Source organism: Hemitrygon akajei, chromosome 17, assembly GCF_048418815.1.
Source record: "Hemitrygon akajei chromosome 17, sHemAka1.3, whole genome shotgun sequence".
NCBI classification, from domain to species: Eukaryota; Metazoa; Chordata; class Chondrichthyes; order Myliobatiformes; family Dasyatidae; genus Hemitrygon; species Hemitrygon akajei.
Genome location: NC_133140.1, coordinates 18,370,351 through 18,384,571, shown reverse-complemented (window position 1 = coordinate 18,384,571; position 14,221 = coordinate 18,370,351). Strand labels below are relative to the sequence as shown.

The 14,221-nt window shown below is 39.9% G+C and overlaps 1 protein-coding gene and 1 long non-coding RNA gene across 2 annotated transcripts in view; one reads left to right on the top strand and one right to left on the bottom strand.

Moving 5' to 3' along the window:
* Positions 1-13,925, top strand: part of cngb1a (cyclic nucleotide gated channel subunit beta 1a) — a 144,899-nt gene extending 130,974 nt beyond the window's left edge. The window contains exons 40-43 of the mRNA XM_073069725.1: positions 933-1,051; positions 2,224-2,370; positions 8,698-8,884; positions 13,172-13,925. Of these exons, the coding sequence (XP_072925826.1) occupies positions 933-1,051; positions 2,224-2,370; positions 8,698-8,884; positions 13,172-13,381 (663 nt within the window). The 3' untranslated portion in view covers positions 13,382-13,925. The remainder of the gene's footprint in view (positions 1-932; positions 1,052-2,223; positions 2,371-8,697; positions 8,885-13,171) is intronic.
* The window catches only part of LOC140740517 (uncharacterized), a 193,127-nt gene that overhangs the window by 167,510 nt on the left and 11,396 nt on the right, over positions 1-14,221 (bottom strand). The gene's annotated exons all lie outside the window — the stretch shown is intronic.

Genomic DNA, 14,221 nt, shown 5'->3' with positions numbered 1-14,221 from the left:
TAGAAAAACAGCTCTTATGCTCAAATCTCAGGCATGGGAACCAATAATCTTCTGACTCTGAGTCAAGGGTGTTACTACTGAGCCAAGGTTCAGCCAGCAAACTTTTGCTGAACAAGGCAAATAGCTCTGAGAGTAATCAACCAGATGAGTTGCCAAAACATGGTCAATTTTACAAGTTCAGTCACATAGCTGACTTCTCCTGTGTTTCCATTCTCCCTACAGCCAAAAATTTACTAGCTATAATTTGGATTAGAACCAGCAGCTGTTTTTACTTTTCTTTCAATTTTATTTCCATTGAAATCTGTGGAAGAGTTGCAACCACGCTGCATATGTCGTGACTTTCCTCAAATGGAAAAATCAACAATGATTCACTTCAGCCTTTAAACTTATACAGGTGTCTTTATTTCAAATGCTGTATTAAAGATTAAATAAATTTTACTTTTCTTTCATTAATCTCAGAATATTATGAATTAGGAATGTAATTTACATCTGAAATCTTTAAAATGAGATAAAATCATCTCTTGCTTTGGTTTATATGCACTGACCTCCTTTTGATAGGAACCATTTTATTACTGACCTGTTCAGGAAGTAGTAGAATAGTCAAGCCATGAATGTTAAATAGAACCAGCCTTTCCACTGTCTATACATAGAAGTGGATCAGTTTGAACTAATTGAGTTGTTTCTGATCGAATATCAGATGAACCTTCAATCCTAATTATATGCCACTCAATTTCAATTTCCACTGATAGATTAAAATCAGGAGAACACTGGCATTGGAAAGCAAAATCAATGGGTGAGACATATACGTGTATGCATGCTTATGTAATATACACTCATATGCACACATATTCATATTTTTGAAGAATTATCTCTAGTTTTTTGTGATAATATTCCAAGCTGACTGCTGAATAGAAGCTGTTTGTTTGTTTCAGGGAGAGATTGGGAGAGAAATGTACATCATTAAAGCTGGAGAGGTCCAGGTCGTTGGTGGCCCTGATGATAAGACTGTGTTCGTGACTCTGCGAGCAGGCTCCGTGTTTGGTGAGATCAGGTGAAGCTCCAAGTGCTTCTCTCAGTCTAGTTCAGAATTATACTTTCCTTTGACTTAACCAAATGGTGAAAAAACATATTTAAATAAAATCTGGAATTGTATCCGGGGCAGAGCCAATGAAAATAAAGTTACTTCTATTAGCAAGTTGTTAATTTTTCCAGAGACAGAATAGTTGAGCATCATCTTAAAAACCAGGTCAGATGGAATTGACAAATACCCTCTGAATCCTCACCCAAAACAGCAAGAATTAGCAGGTTGCTCATCTATAGGGAATTATTATACCCAGCCTTGATCCTGTGGATATTTCATGCCAGATGCCCACCACAATTAGTTGTCAGATCGCAAGTGGGCGCCATTCAGCTACAAATGGATATTAGCTGGAAAACAGAAGGTAAATATAGGAATAAGCAGCCAGTCCAATTTCCGAAGACTGGGACAGTGAGGCCAAACTACTACATGTCACCCATCAACACTAATCAGTTATTGAGCTTAGCAATCAATGAGCCTAGGGATCACCTATCCCTATCTGGACAGCTCAACTATTTGTGGACTAAAATCACTGTTAGAGACCACTGTCTTTTTTAAAATAACACTTTTAATAAGATTTGTACTTTTTAACAAACTCGTATATTTTTTACACACACTGACAGAAAACAGTACAACAGCTAAACTAACGGTTTATCACCTTTCTGATTTTTCATGGGCTGGAGATTAGCACATAACTAATCCACGTAATGAAATTGTTTTAATTATGTAGCCTATTGATTCTTATCTAAGGAATTTCTTTTACCTTATCTATAAAAGTGATAGCTTTTTCAGAAGTGTCATCTTTTATTTCTTTCTCTTACACTCCTTAGCATTAATTCCCCTCTTGGTTTTTCAGCTCTTTATTTAGTTGGTTTAGCATTTCTATGTTTGTTCATACTCTAAAGAAAAACTGAAATCTTGTAATTAAGACTGCTTGCCATTCTTGACCCTAAGGATCAGAAATTAAACTGAGATCCAACATCACTGAGGCCTTACATAAATGTGTGATACATTCTAGGAATCAAATCTATGCTACTATGTCTTGAATTAACAAAGCAATCCAAGGCTGAAAGGGTGAAGAATTAGAACATTTTAATTTCCTGTCCACCTGATTTCCTCCTCTCTCACCTTTGTTAATCCAATAGTTTGCTGTCAGTGGGAGGCGGGAACCGGCGGACTGCAAATGTTGTCGCTCATGGATTTGCAAATCTTTTCATCCTCGACAAGAAAGACTTGAATGACATTCTCATCCATTATCCGGATTCTCAGAAACTGCTCCGAAAGAAAGCTAAGTCTGTGCAAATTGTTTTAATAATTATTACTTTTATTCATGTAATATGAATACTTCATTTGATATGTCATTTATGCAATTAAGCAATTAAATGTAATTCTACATAAGGGGTTCTAAATCCACACCACAGTACCAGCAGCTTCTAGTACAGGTAATCTCACCCAGGCATCTCAGAAAGTGACCAACCAGTTTGCTAGAGTCAAAGAAAACTACTGCACAAAATCAAGCTAGTCTGATCGACCTGCATCTGGTCCATAGACCTCCATAACCCTCACATCTATATATTTATCCAAACTTCTCATAAATGTTGAAATCACCACTTCCACTGACAGCTTGTTTGCACTCTGAGTGAAGTTCCTGGATTTGATTAGGGAGCTTGAGGTAAATGAACCCACATGAGCCAGTGATCATAATAAGATAGAATTCACACTGCAAATTGAGAAGGAGAAGCTAAAGTAAGAGGTATTAATATTTTACAGAATCATGAGAGAGGAACTGGCCAAAGTTGATTGGAAGGGGACACTAGCAGGGATAATGGCAGAAAACAGCAATGGTTGGAGTTTCTGAGAGCAACGCAGATGATGCAGGATGGATAGATCCCAAAGAAGAGGAAGTATTCTACAGGCAGCATGATACAACAATGGATGACAAGAGAATTCAAAGCAAACATAAAGAAAAAGGGAGGGCATATAATAGAGCAAAAATTAGTGGTAAGTTAGAGGATTGGGAAGCCTTTAAAAACCAACACAAGGTAACTTTAAAAACCATAAGGAGGGAAAAGATGAAAACTGAAGGCAAGCTAGCCAATAATATCAAAAAGGACTGCTGGAAAGTGTTGGGGGACAAGGACATGGCAGTATTTTTCATAAGTATTTTTCATCAGTCTTCACTGTGGAAGATACTAGCAGTATGCTGGATGTTTGAGAGTGTCAGGGCGCAGAAGTGAGTGCACTTGGTACTTGGGAAGTTGAAAAGTTTGAAAGAAGATAAGTCACCTGGACCCAATGGACTACACCTGAGGGTTCTGAAAGAGGTAGCTGAAGAGATTGTGGAGGCATTAATCTTAGGGGACAAAAGTTTAAGGGTAACGTGAGGGGGAATTTCTTTACTCAGAGAGTGGTAGCTGTGTGGAATGAGCTTCCAGTAGAAGTGTTAGAGGCAGGTTTGGTATTGTCATTTAAAGCAAAATTGGATAGGTATATGGGCAGGAAAGGAATGGAGGGTTATGGGCTGAGTGTGGGTCAGTGGGATTAGGTGAGAGTAAGCATTCAGCATGGACTAGAAAGGCCAAGATGGCCTGTTTCTGTGCTGTAATTGTTATATGGTTATTAGTAATGATCTTTTAAGAATCACTGGATTCTGGCATGGTTCCAGAGGACTGGAAAATTGTAAATGGCACTCCATTCTTCAAAAAGGGAGGGAAACAAGAGAAAGAAAATTATAAACCAGTTAGTCTGACCTCGATGGATGGGAAGAAGTTAGAGTCGATTGTTAAGGATGTGGTTTCAGGGTACTTGGAGGCACATGATAAAATGGGCCGAAGTCAGCATGGTTTCCTTGAGGGATGATCTCGCCTGACAAATCTGTTGGAATTCTTTGAGGTAAAAACAAGCAAGTTTGACAAAGGAGAATTGGTGGATGTTGTGTACCTGGATGTTCAAAAGGCCTATGACAAGGTGCCACACCTGAAACTGCCTAGCAAGATAAGAACGCATGGTGTTACAGGAAAGATATTAGGATGAATAGAGCATTGGCTGATTGGCAGGAGGCAAAGAATGGGATTAAAGTGAGCCTTTTCTGATTGGCTGGTGGTGACTAGATGTATTCCACAGAGGTTACTTGGCTTTATGGCCAAGCTTGCAGATAATATGAAGATAGGTGGAGGAGCAGGTGATGTTGAAGAAGCAAGAAGGCTGTAGAAGGTCTTAGACAGATTTAGAGAATGGGAAAGGTGTGACAAATGGAATACAATGTTGAAAAATGTACGGTCATGCACTTTGGTAGAAGGAATAAAAGGGTAGACTTCTAAACAGCGGAGGGGGCCGGGAGGGAGTAATTTAAAAATCAGAGGTGCATCAGTGCTTGTGAGCTCTCGTGCAGGATTCCCTAAAGGTTAACTTGACTGTTGGTGAGGAAGGCAAATGCAATATTAGCATTAATCTTTAAAGGATTAGAATATAAACTCAAGGGTGTAATGCTGAGGCTTTTTAAGGCATTGGTGAGACATCACGGAGTATTGTGAGCAGTTTTGGGTCCCTTATCCAAGAAAGGATGTACTAATAATGGAGAGGTTTCAAAGGAAGTTTATGAAAATAATTCCAGGATTGAAAGAATATGAGGAGCATTTGATGGCTCGAGGTCAGCACTCACTGGAATTTAGAAGAATGAGGGTGGATCGCATCCAAACATGTTGAATGTTGAAAGGCCGGGACAGAATGGATGTGGAAAGGATGTTTACTATATTGGGGAAGTCTAGGACCAGAGGGTACAAACTTGAAATACATGGATGTCCTTTTTAGAACAGAGATTAGGAGGAATTTTTTTGGTGAAAGTGGGTAATCTGTGGAATTTGTTGCCACAGTTGGCTGTGGAGGCCAGGTCATTGAGTGTATTTAAAGTGGAGGTTGATAGATTTTTGATAAGTCAGGGCATGAAAAGTTAAGGGGGAAAGGCAGGAGAACGGGGTTGAGAGGAAAATGGATCTTCTATGATCAGATGGTCCAAATGGCCTAATTCTGCTCCAAAGTCTTATGATCTCATGTACTCCTTAAACATTTCACCTTTCACCCTCAACCTCAGTGGAAAAGCTTGCATGCATTTACCCTATCTCACTCCCTCATAATTTTGTATATCTTTATCAAATCTCCCTTCATTTTCCAATGCTCCAGGGAATAAAGTCCTGTGAGTGCACCTCTACCAGAAAATGGCCTGGTCCCAATAGCTTAGACTTTTCTTGATGGTGTGTAAAGTGGGGAACCCACAAGCTAGCCTGCCAATCATGTCACCAATGTCAGGAAATTACATGTCATTTGAATATTTTGAGCAGTCTTGCTGGCAATAATACAGCTGAAGTTAAGGAACTCATTCTAGGGAGGACGTAGAAACCCTGGTCTTGCTGCTGAACTTGAACCGGAAACAGAAGAACTGGACTGCTCAACTGGTTAAGTTCTTCCAGCATTTCCAATTTTGTTTCAAATTCCAACAGCTGCAATTTTATTTTCCATTATGGCAGGATTTGATTCACTGCTGTAATCTTTGATTCCCACATGTGTAATTCTAATCCAAATCCCAATGCAGTTTACTTGTATATGTAAATCCTGTTCATACCACTCAGAGAGACTTCATCAACTTTGCCTCCAACCTCCACCCTGCCCTCAAATTTACCTGGTCCATTTCCAACACCTCCTCCCCTTCCTTGATCTCTGTCTCTATCTCTAGAGACAGCTTATCTACTGATGTCTACTATAAGCCCACAGACTCTCACAGCTACCTGCAGTATTCCTCTTCCCACCCTGTTACTTGTAAAAATGCCAACCCCTTCTCTCAATTCCCTCCACTATCAACTCTGCCCTCAAAAGCATCTCTCCCATTTCACGCACATCTGCTCTCAACCCATCCTCCCGCCACCCCACTAGGGATAAGGTTCCTCCTGTCCTCACCTACCACCCCACCAGCCTCCGTGGATATACCACCCACAAAGCCATGTTGACTCTCCCTAATAAGTCCATCTATCCAAATACTTGTAGATCCTATCTCTTAGTACTCCTTCCAATAATAACCTGCTACTGACGTCAAATTTACCAGCCTATAATTTCCCGAATTACTTTTAGAACCTATTTTTAAACAACGGAACAACATGAGCTATCCTCCAATCCTCCAGCACCTCACCTGTAGATACCGACATTTTAAATATATCTGCCAGGACCCCTGCAATTTCAATACTAGTCTCCTTCAAGGTCCGAGGCAATACTCTGTCAGGTCCTTGGGATTTATCTACTCTGATTTGCCTCAAGACAGCAAGCACCTCCTCCTCTTCAATCTGTATAGGTTCCATGACCTCACTACCTGTTTGCCTTATTTCCATAGACTCCATGCCAGTTTCCTTAGTAAATACAGATGCAAAGAAAACCATTTAAGATCTCCCCCATTTATTTTGGTTCCATACATAGCTGACCACTCTGATATTCAAGAGGACTGCTTTTATCCCTTACTGTCCTTTTGCTCTTAATATACCTGTAGAAGCTCTTAGCTCTTATATATTTTCTCTCTCTCTCTCTCTCTCTCTCTCTCTCTCTCTTTCCTTCTCACAATAACTCCTTGCCTGTTCTCTATCTTCCTCTGGTGCTCCCCCTCCCCCTTTCTTTCTTCCAAGGCCTGCCTTCCTTCCTATGATACTCCCGCCTTCTCTAGCCTTGTATCCCTTTTGCCAATCAACTTCCCAGCTCTTAGTTTCATCCCTCCCCCTCCTGTCTTCTCCTATCATTTCGGGTCTCCCCCTCCCACTTTCAAATTTCCTACTATCTCTTTTTTTCTGTTAGTCCTGATGAAGGGTCTCGACCCGAAATGTCAACTGTACTTCTTCCTATAGGTGCTGCCTGGCCTGCTGTGTTCCACCAGCACTTTGTGTGTGTTACTCAGAAAGAGAGATCAGCCAGCTGGCTGTAGACATACATTTTAAACACAATGTTATTAAGAGATGTGTGCATGCTCTTTGATGGAAGCAGTGGTATGTTAGAATGTGCAAATCCAGAGGTTAGATGAAGCCTGTGACGAGGGCAAAAGTATTTAAATAGGTAGTTTTAATGTCCATGTGCTCTGGCTAGCAACCTGATGCTAGAAAGGAAGTGAGTCTTAGGAGTGTGTTTTCAAAGTTTCTCACTGAGGAGACAGGCCACATTAAATATTGCAGTGAACTCAATTCACTTAACAGTATAACAGATCTTGAATATATTTCAAAAGCAATTATAATGTTATAGAGTATAACAATGTTTGATGGTGAGAAAAACAAAATAGCTAAGGTTCTAGACTGAATTCAGTCTGGATTTAACCCAATGAGACAATCTATCTACAATACACCGGCCAAATCTGCTAGTGGGTAAAATGGCAGTACAGTATATCATCAGGAGGTGTTCAGAAAAGTACTTAATGTGCTCCAGAACCAGCTTTAATTGTTCAGGGACCAGATACAAAAGGGGAAACACAAAAGTAAAACAAAAAGCTTACAAAAATAGGAATTATCAGTTTGTGTGCTGAGGACATACAGAGAATGACTAAAAGCAATGAGTGAATCTGTAGTGAGCAGCTTGCAACTAGTCACCGTGCCATGGTGAATGCAGAGTTGGATTATAATCAGATCAGCTACAATCTCATTAAGTGGCAGAGCTGACATAAATTGTTATGTGACCTACTCTAGCTTCAAACCTGACCTGCTGAGTTCTTCCAGCGTTGTGTACGTATTCTTTGATCCACAGCATCTGCAGTTGTATTTTTGCATTTAGCTTCAAATCTACTGCTAAAGAGGAAAAACAGAATTATAGATTAACTAGCTGAAAATCTGTGGTTGGGCAATTAGTACAATCTATCATTTACAAATAAATCAACTAAACACTTAAAAAGTGTTCATCTGCTCTTAGAATAGGAATACTTTTGTAAAATGTAGGATCTGCCTAACAAACATCACTGATTTCTTTAGGAATGATGTACTGGCCTTGACAGATGTCAGAATAATATTAATACCCCAAGAGTACATTTACACTGAGAGATTACACAAACTAGGGTTGAATTCCTTAGGAGAGAATTTTAATGATGTTTTCAAGATATTAAGTGTAACTGTTAAGGTAGAAAGGGAGTCTAACCAGGAGGCATTGTGTAAGAATTAGAAACATGTCCTTTATGAATGAAGTTGTAAATGTCCTTTAGATGCAAAGATTAGTGGTTTGAAATACTTAATGCAAACAGCAATTGATACCAAATTACGTGCTAATTTCACACCTAATTATGATAGATATCAAATCTAGTGAATCCAGGTCTATGCAGTGCCCCTAAACTGGGTAAGATCACTGATGAATGCTCATCTGTACAATGCCTCTCAGTAAAGTTGTATCACAGGAGAATATTAGTTACTCTACACTTTGGACCCAAACTGGGTAATGTGACTAGTGAATGCTGATCTGAATCTGATCCCTGCACCTAGATGCACTATTAGTTAATGCTACTACAGTCACTTTGTCTGTAATCTAAATAAACTTTGTATTGGCTGTTTTTTGCTAGATTAGAGTTTATACTGATAAGACGATACCAAATAGTTACTTTTGCGATTTACTTGCAGAAAACTTCTTTCTAAAGATGGTGGGAAAGCAGTAAAGCCAGAACCAAAAGGATTCCAGCACATCATCCCACCCAGACCTGAGACTCCTAAATTATTTCTCGCAGCCCTCTCAGTAGCAGGGAAGTATGGAATCAAAGGAACATTCTCTGTTATTAAGAAGAAACTTATGGAATCTGCCAGCATGCAGGTAGGATTACGTGATGATTTTCTAGAAACACATGTTCATACTTTGAACTGCTATTAATAGATTTTTTTTTTAAAAGGGCAGAAACTTAAACAGTCCATCACTGTTAGGGGTAAACTTGACAACAGTTTGACAGCATTGACACAAGATGAATATAGGAACGTGAAAGGACATTTAAAATCCATTGACAAAACCTCTCCAGTGTTTTGAGTACAGCTGGTAATGGACTATACCTGTACACATTTTTGCCTGAAGCTGAGTTAGTTGTAGTCAGCTTGGGAAACATTTGCCTAGCTTTCAATACTGTCCAAGATTCCCTACCAAGAAAGTCATCTGGGCAAACGAACCAGGCTTATTTTATGATTCCACCCACAGTTGAACAGCATTTCCTAATGGAAAGATTTGTATTGATCTTTTAGAGTTCACATCAGCAGAACCTGTGATGACAGATATTTAACTCAACCTGCTTTCCAGCATTTGCCATATTTTGCATTGTCTGCTTTTACTGGATTTGGCAGCAAACTACACACATACCTTCGGAAGCGCAAAGATTATAATAACACCATGGAAGAATGCTGTCTGATTATTATCCATCGTTTACATCCAAGCAAAACTGAGAGAGTGGGAATTAATCTAGTCTCCATCAGTATACAAAATAGGCTCCTGATGAATTGCTGCCTGTGATAATGCCAGTTCATTATGAACCTGGTTTCATGCCACAGCTGTAAACAGTTTCACCCATACCATCTATCCACCCCATCACCCAGCAGTAGCAATATCTTGATCTCCCTGTATCAAGCCCCAGTAAGAAAACAGTGGAGTTCTAGGACTGCAAAATTCAATGCCACATTTCAAAAAAAAGAAACTTCATCTTGATGAAAAATATAGTAAAAACACAAACTAGAGTAAAGTGTTTCTTTGCGTCAGCACTGAGAGCATTCTAATAACAGAGAGGAACTTGCTAATAAAACTGAACAAATTACCCTGCCTGATATGGTAGTGTAATGTTTATGTTGCTGTAAGTCAGGGCCCACGAGTTCCAATCCTACCAAAATAGAATGAGAACTGGAATCCAGGTTTTAAAATGATGTAAACAAAAAGCTGGCACAACTACCAGTAACTAAGAAGATGTTGGATTGTTATAGTAACAATGTGAGCTTTGGAATCTTTGTAATCTTACCTTTGGGGGAGGTAAGCTACATTTTGCAGTCAGTTTGGCTGGTATGGCTTTTGACCCACATCAGTCACTCATTTGTAGCAAAGGCCATTGCTTACCCTACTCCCTATCCCAAGAAACCCTGTTACTCTTTTATTCATTTTCATGTCGTGAGCAGGACTGACAGGAGCAGTTTGATTGCCCACCCCGGTTACTTTTGAGAAGTGATGATGTGCCACCTTCTCTAACCCTGCAGACCTTCAAGTGAAGATACTGCCTTTTCTGAGCCCATACTTTCTGTAATGATGCAGGGCTTATGGAGAAATCTGTTGTCTAATACTAGAAAAACAATCAGGGAAATGGTCCAAACTTGTATCATCAAGGACCCAGGAGAATTAAAAAATATATATTCACTTGTGGCATCTAACCATACTTCACAAGACCAAAATAGATTGCCTTAAAACCCTTAGTGATCTGCCTTCTTGAAGTGCTGGTGCACAATTAAGCTACTCTCACAATGTTATTGTCCAGAAAGTTTTAGGATTAGAACCAACAAAGATGAAGAAACAGTGATATATTTTTCAAACAAGGATCGTGTGTGACTCAGAGGGGCACTCCGCTGTTGGTGATGTTCCCAGTCATTCACTGTCCTTGGTGGCACAGGCTTAAGAGATCCTTTTGAAGTAGACTTTGCCAGGTAACTGCAGAACATTTTGTAGATGCACACAGCACAGAGCAGCTACAGTGAGCTGGTGGAGGAGGGAGCAAATGTTTAGAACAGTGGATGTGCTGCCAGTGAAGCAGTCAGTTTTGTTCTGAATGGTGTTGAGCGCATGAATATTGTTGGGGGCTGATCTCATCCAGATATGTTCTGAGTATATGATTTGCATTATATAGAATGCAGAAATATGAGAGGCAAGAGTGGTAAGTTAGTGAGGAAAAATAGAGGAAATATGGGTCAAGCTTACATACAAAAATGACCCTATTTGAAAAACTATTCAGGATTTTTCAAAATCAAATTATTGTAGATACTGGAAAATTGAAATGAAACAGAGATACTGCAGATAGAATTGGTTGACCAGACACTATCTATAGAGAGAGAAAAAGATATAATAATTAAGGACACTGACCTGGAATGTTATCTGTTTCTGTCTCTAGCTGCAACTCCATATGTGCTGGTCAATTGGAGTATGCATGAATACTCTGCATTTTGAGCTGACTTCAGTTTGTTTGCATTTTTGAGTTTAAACCTCACCCATCCTGTCAATTCACTTACAAACAGCAATCATTTACATTCTGCTCCTCCCAAAAACCAGTGGCAGCAATGACGGCAACCTTCAGTTTTCTATGCAAAAACAGAAACCTGATCTCCAGTTCCCTAAAGTTGGATATCTTAATATGCTCTGCTTTCCAGCCATGCTGCATTTTCCAGGTCTGAGTGTATAGAACATAGAACACTACAACACAGTACAGGCCCTTTGGCCCACAATGTTGTACTGACCTTTTAACCTTTCTAACCCAATCTAACCCTGCCCTTCTACATAGCCCTCCATTGTACTAAGGTAAAGTGTGATCTGCATCCATAAACTCACAAAACAATGAAATTTCTCAAGAAAGTAAGTGTTCAGGAGGAAAAATGGAAAGGGTTATCAATCTCAATGTATGCCGCAGTCAAGCACTTCATGCCCAAATATCCTGTGTGAAAACATGTCCCTTGTAACAGTTGCACTTGCTTGTCTAGATTCATAGAGTCACAGAACACTACAGCACAGAAACAGGCCCTTTAGCCCATCGAGTCCATGCCGGTCCATTAATCTGCCTAGTCCCATTGGCCTGCACCTGGACCATAGCCCTCCATAACCCTCCTATCCACGTACCTATCCAAATCTCTTAAATGCTGATATCAACCCTGCATTCACCACTTGCACTGGCAGCTCATTCCACACTCTCACCACCCTGAGTGAAGAAGTTCCCCTCATGTTCCCCTTAAACCTTTCACCCTTAACCTATGACCTCAAGTTCTAGTTTCGGTTAAACTCAGTGGAAACAGCCTGCTTACATTTATCTAATCTATTCCCCTCATAATTTTGTATACTTCTATCACATCTCCCCTCTACATTCTAGGGAATAAAGTCCTAACCTACTCATCCTTTCCCTATAATTCAGGTCCTCAAGTACCACTACACCTTTGTAAATTTTCTCTGCACTCTTCCAATCTTACTTATATCTTTCCTGTAGGTAGGTGACCAAAACTGGCCATGGTGCTCCAAATTAGGCCTCACTAACATCCTATACAATTTCAACATAACATCCCAACTCCTGTACTCAGTACATTGATTTATGAAGATCAATGTGCCAAAAGCCTTCTTTACACCCCTATCTATCTGTGATGCCATTTTCAATGAATTATGGACCTGTATTCCCAGATCCCTCCGTTCCTCACACTCCTCAGTGCTCTGCTGCTCACCTGTGAGACCTATCCTTACCACTCTGATTGTCCCTTGTTATCCTTTTGCTCTTAATACAGCATATCTGTAGAAGCCCTTAGGATTCTCTTTCACATTGTCTACTAGGGTAACCTCATGCCTTCTTTTAGCCTTCCTGATTTTCTTATTAAGTATTCTCTTGGATTTCTTATACTCCTCAAGTACCTTGATTGTTCCTGCCTGTCCATACCTGCTATACACCTTATTTTTCTTAACCATGGCCCCAAGGTTCCCCACAGCTGTTATCCTTGCCTTTTATTCTGACAGGGACATACAAACACTATGCTCTCAAAATTTCACTTTTGAAAGCCTCCTACTTACCAAGTAGATCTTTGCCAGAAAACAGTCTGTTCCAATTGACTCTTCCCAGATCCATTCTGATACCATCAGAATTGGCCTTTCTCCAATTTAGAGTCTCAACCCGAGGACCAGACCTGTCCTTTTCCATAATTACTTTGAAACAAATGTCATTATGAGCACTAGATGCAAAGTGTTCTTACACCAACTTCTGGCATTTGCCCCGTCTCATTCCCTAATAGAATACTAGATCTCCGAATAGGAGATGAGAAATAGGTAACGTATTATCTATGCTGGTCATATCATTGTTTTCTTTCTCTTTCTTGCACCCCTTTTCTCCCCACTGTCTAGCCTATCCCACAACCTCCTCCCTCTCCTGTTCATCGCCGGTCACCTGTTTTGGTAAAAAAGCCGGAGGACGTTGATGATGATGATGATGAGGTTATTTCAGAAACAATGGATTCCTCTGTCACAATCAAGATGTCTCCTTCACGTGATGGGTTAAAAGAACAAATTCTGTCCGTGGAGGTTCCAGATGTAGAAGAAAAGTCAGAAAAGTGATACTGCTTTGGACTTACATTTTGTTTTGTTAAAAGTAGCAGTTAAGAGTGAGCTTCATAAGTTATTAAGAATTAGGCTCACAGTGATTTGCATCTTTAAAAACAAAGCAGTTGCATTTATTCAGTATATTTCACATCTCAGGATGAACCAAAGTGCTTTACAGTTAATTAAGAAATTTTTGAAGTGTAGTGGCTGTCATGATTTGGAGACACACAGCATAATCTGTTTTAGGTGTTGGTTAGTGCTAAATCTATTAGGGAAAGCCCAACACAAATGTCTTCTGCAGTTGCTAAAATGGTTACATATTTTACCATGTAAAACTACCTGTGTCTGTGCAAAGGAGATCCTAAAAATACACTTAGGAACATATACATCACATCTGACCTTTGCACCTCATATAAAGCCATTTCTAAATCTGATTCATCAATGGATATATTCATAAAAACAATTCATGTACTTGGACATTTCACTTCAATTACCTTATCCACATTCAGATATATACAAACGTGTATATTGCACAGCAGAAATGCCATACACAAAGGGATACAGGTGTGTGTGTGTGTGTGTGTGTGTGTGTGTGTGTGTGTGTGTGTGTGTGTGTGTGTGTGTGTGTGTGTGTGTGTGTGTGTGTGTGTGTGTGTGTGTGTGTGTGTGTGTGTGTGTGTGTGTGTGTGTGTGTGTGTGAGTGTGTGTGTGAGAGAGAGAGAGAGAGAGTCAGTCATTGGGGCACTGTCATGACAAGCTTTTTGCACCTATCTTTTTGGTAATTGCTCATCATACGGTGTGTCTTGGGCTGAAACCGGGAGCCCATCCCTCTCCAGGTTTTTGAGCCGGCTGGAT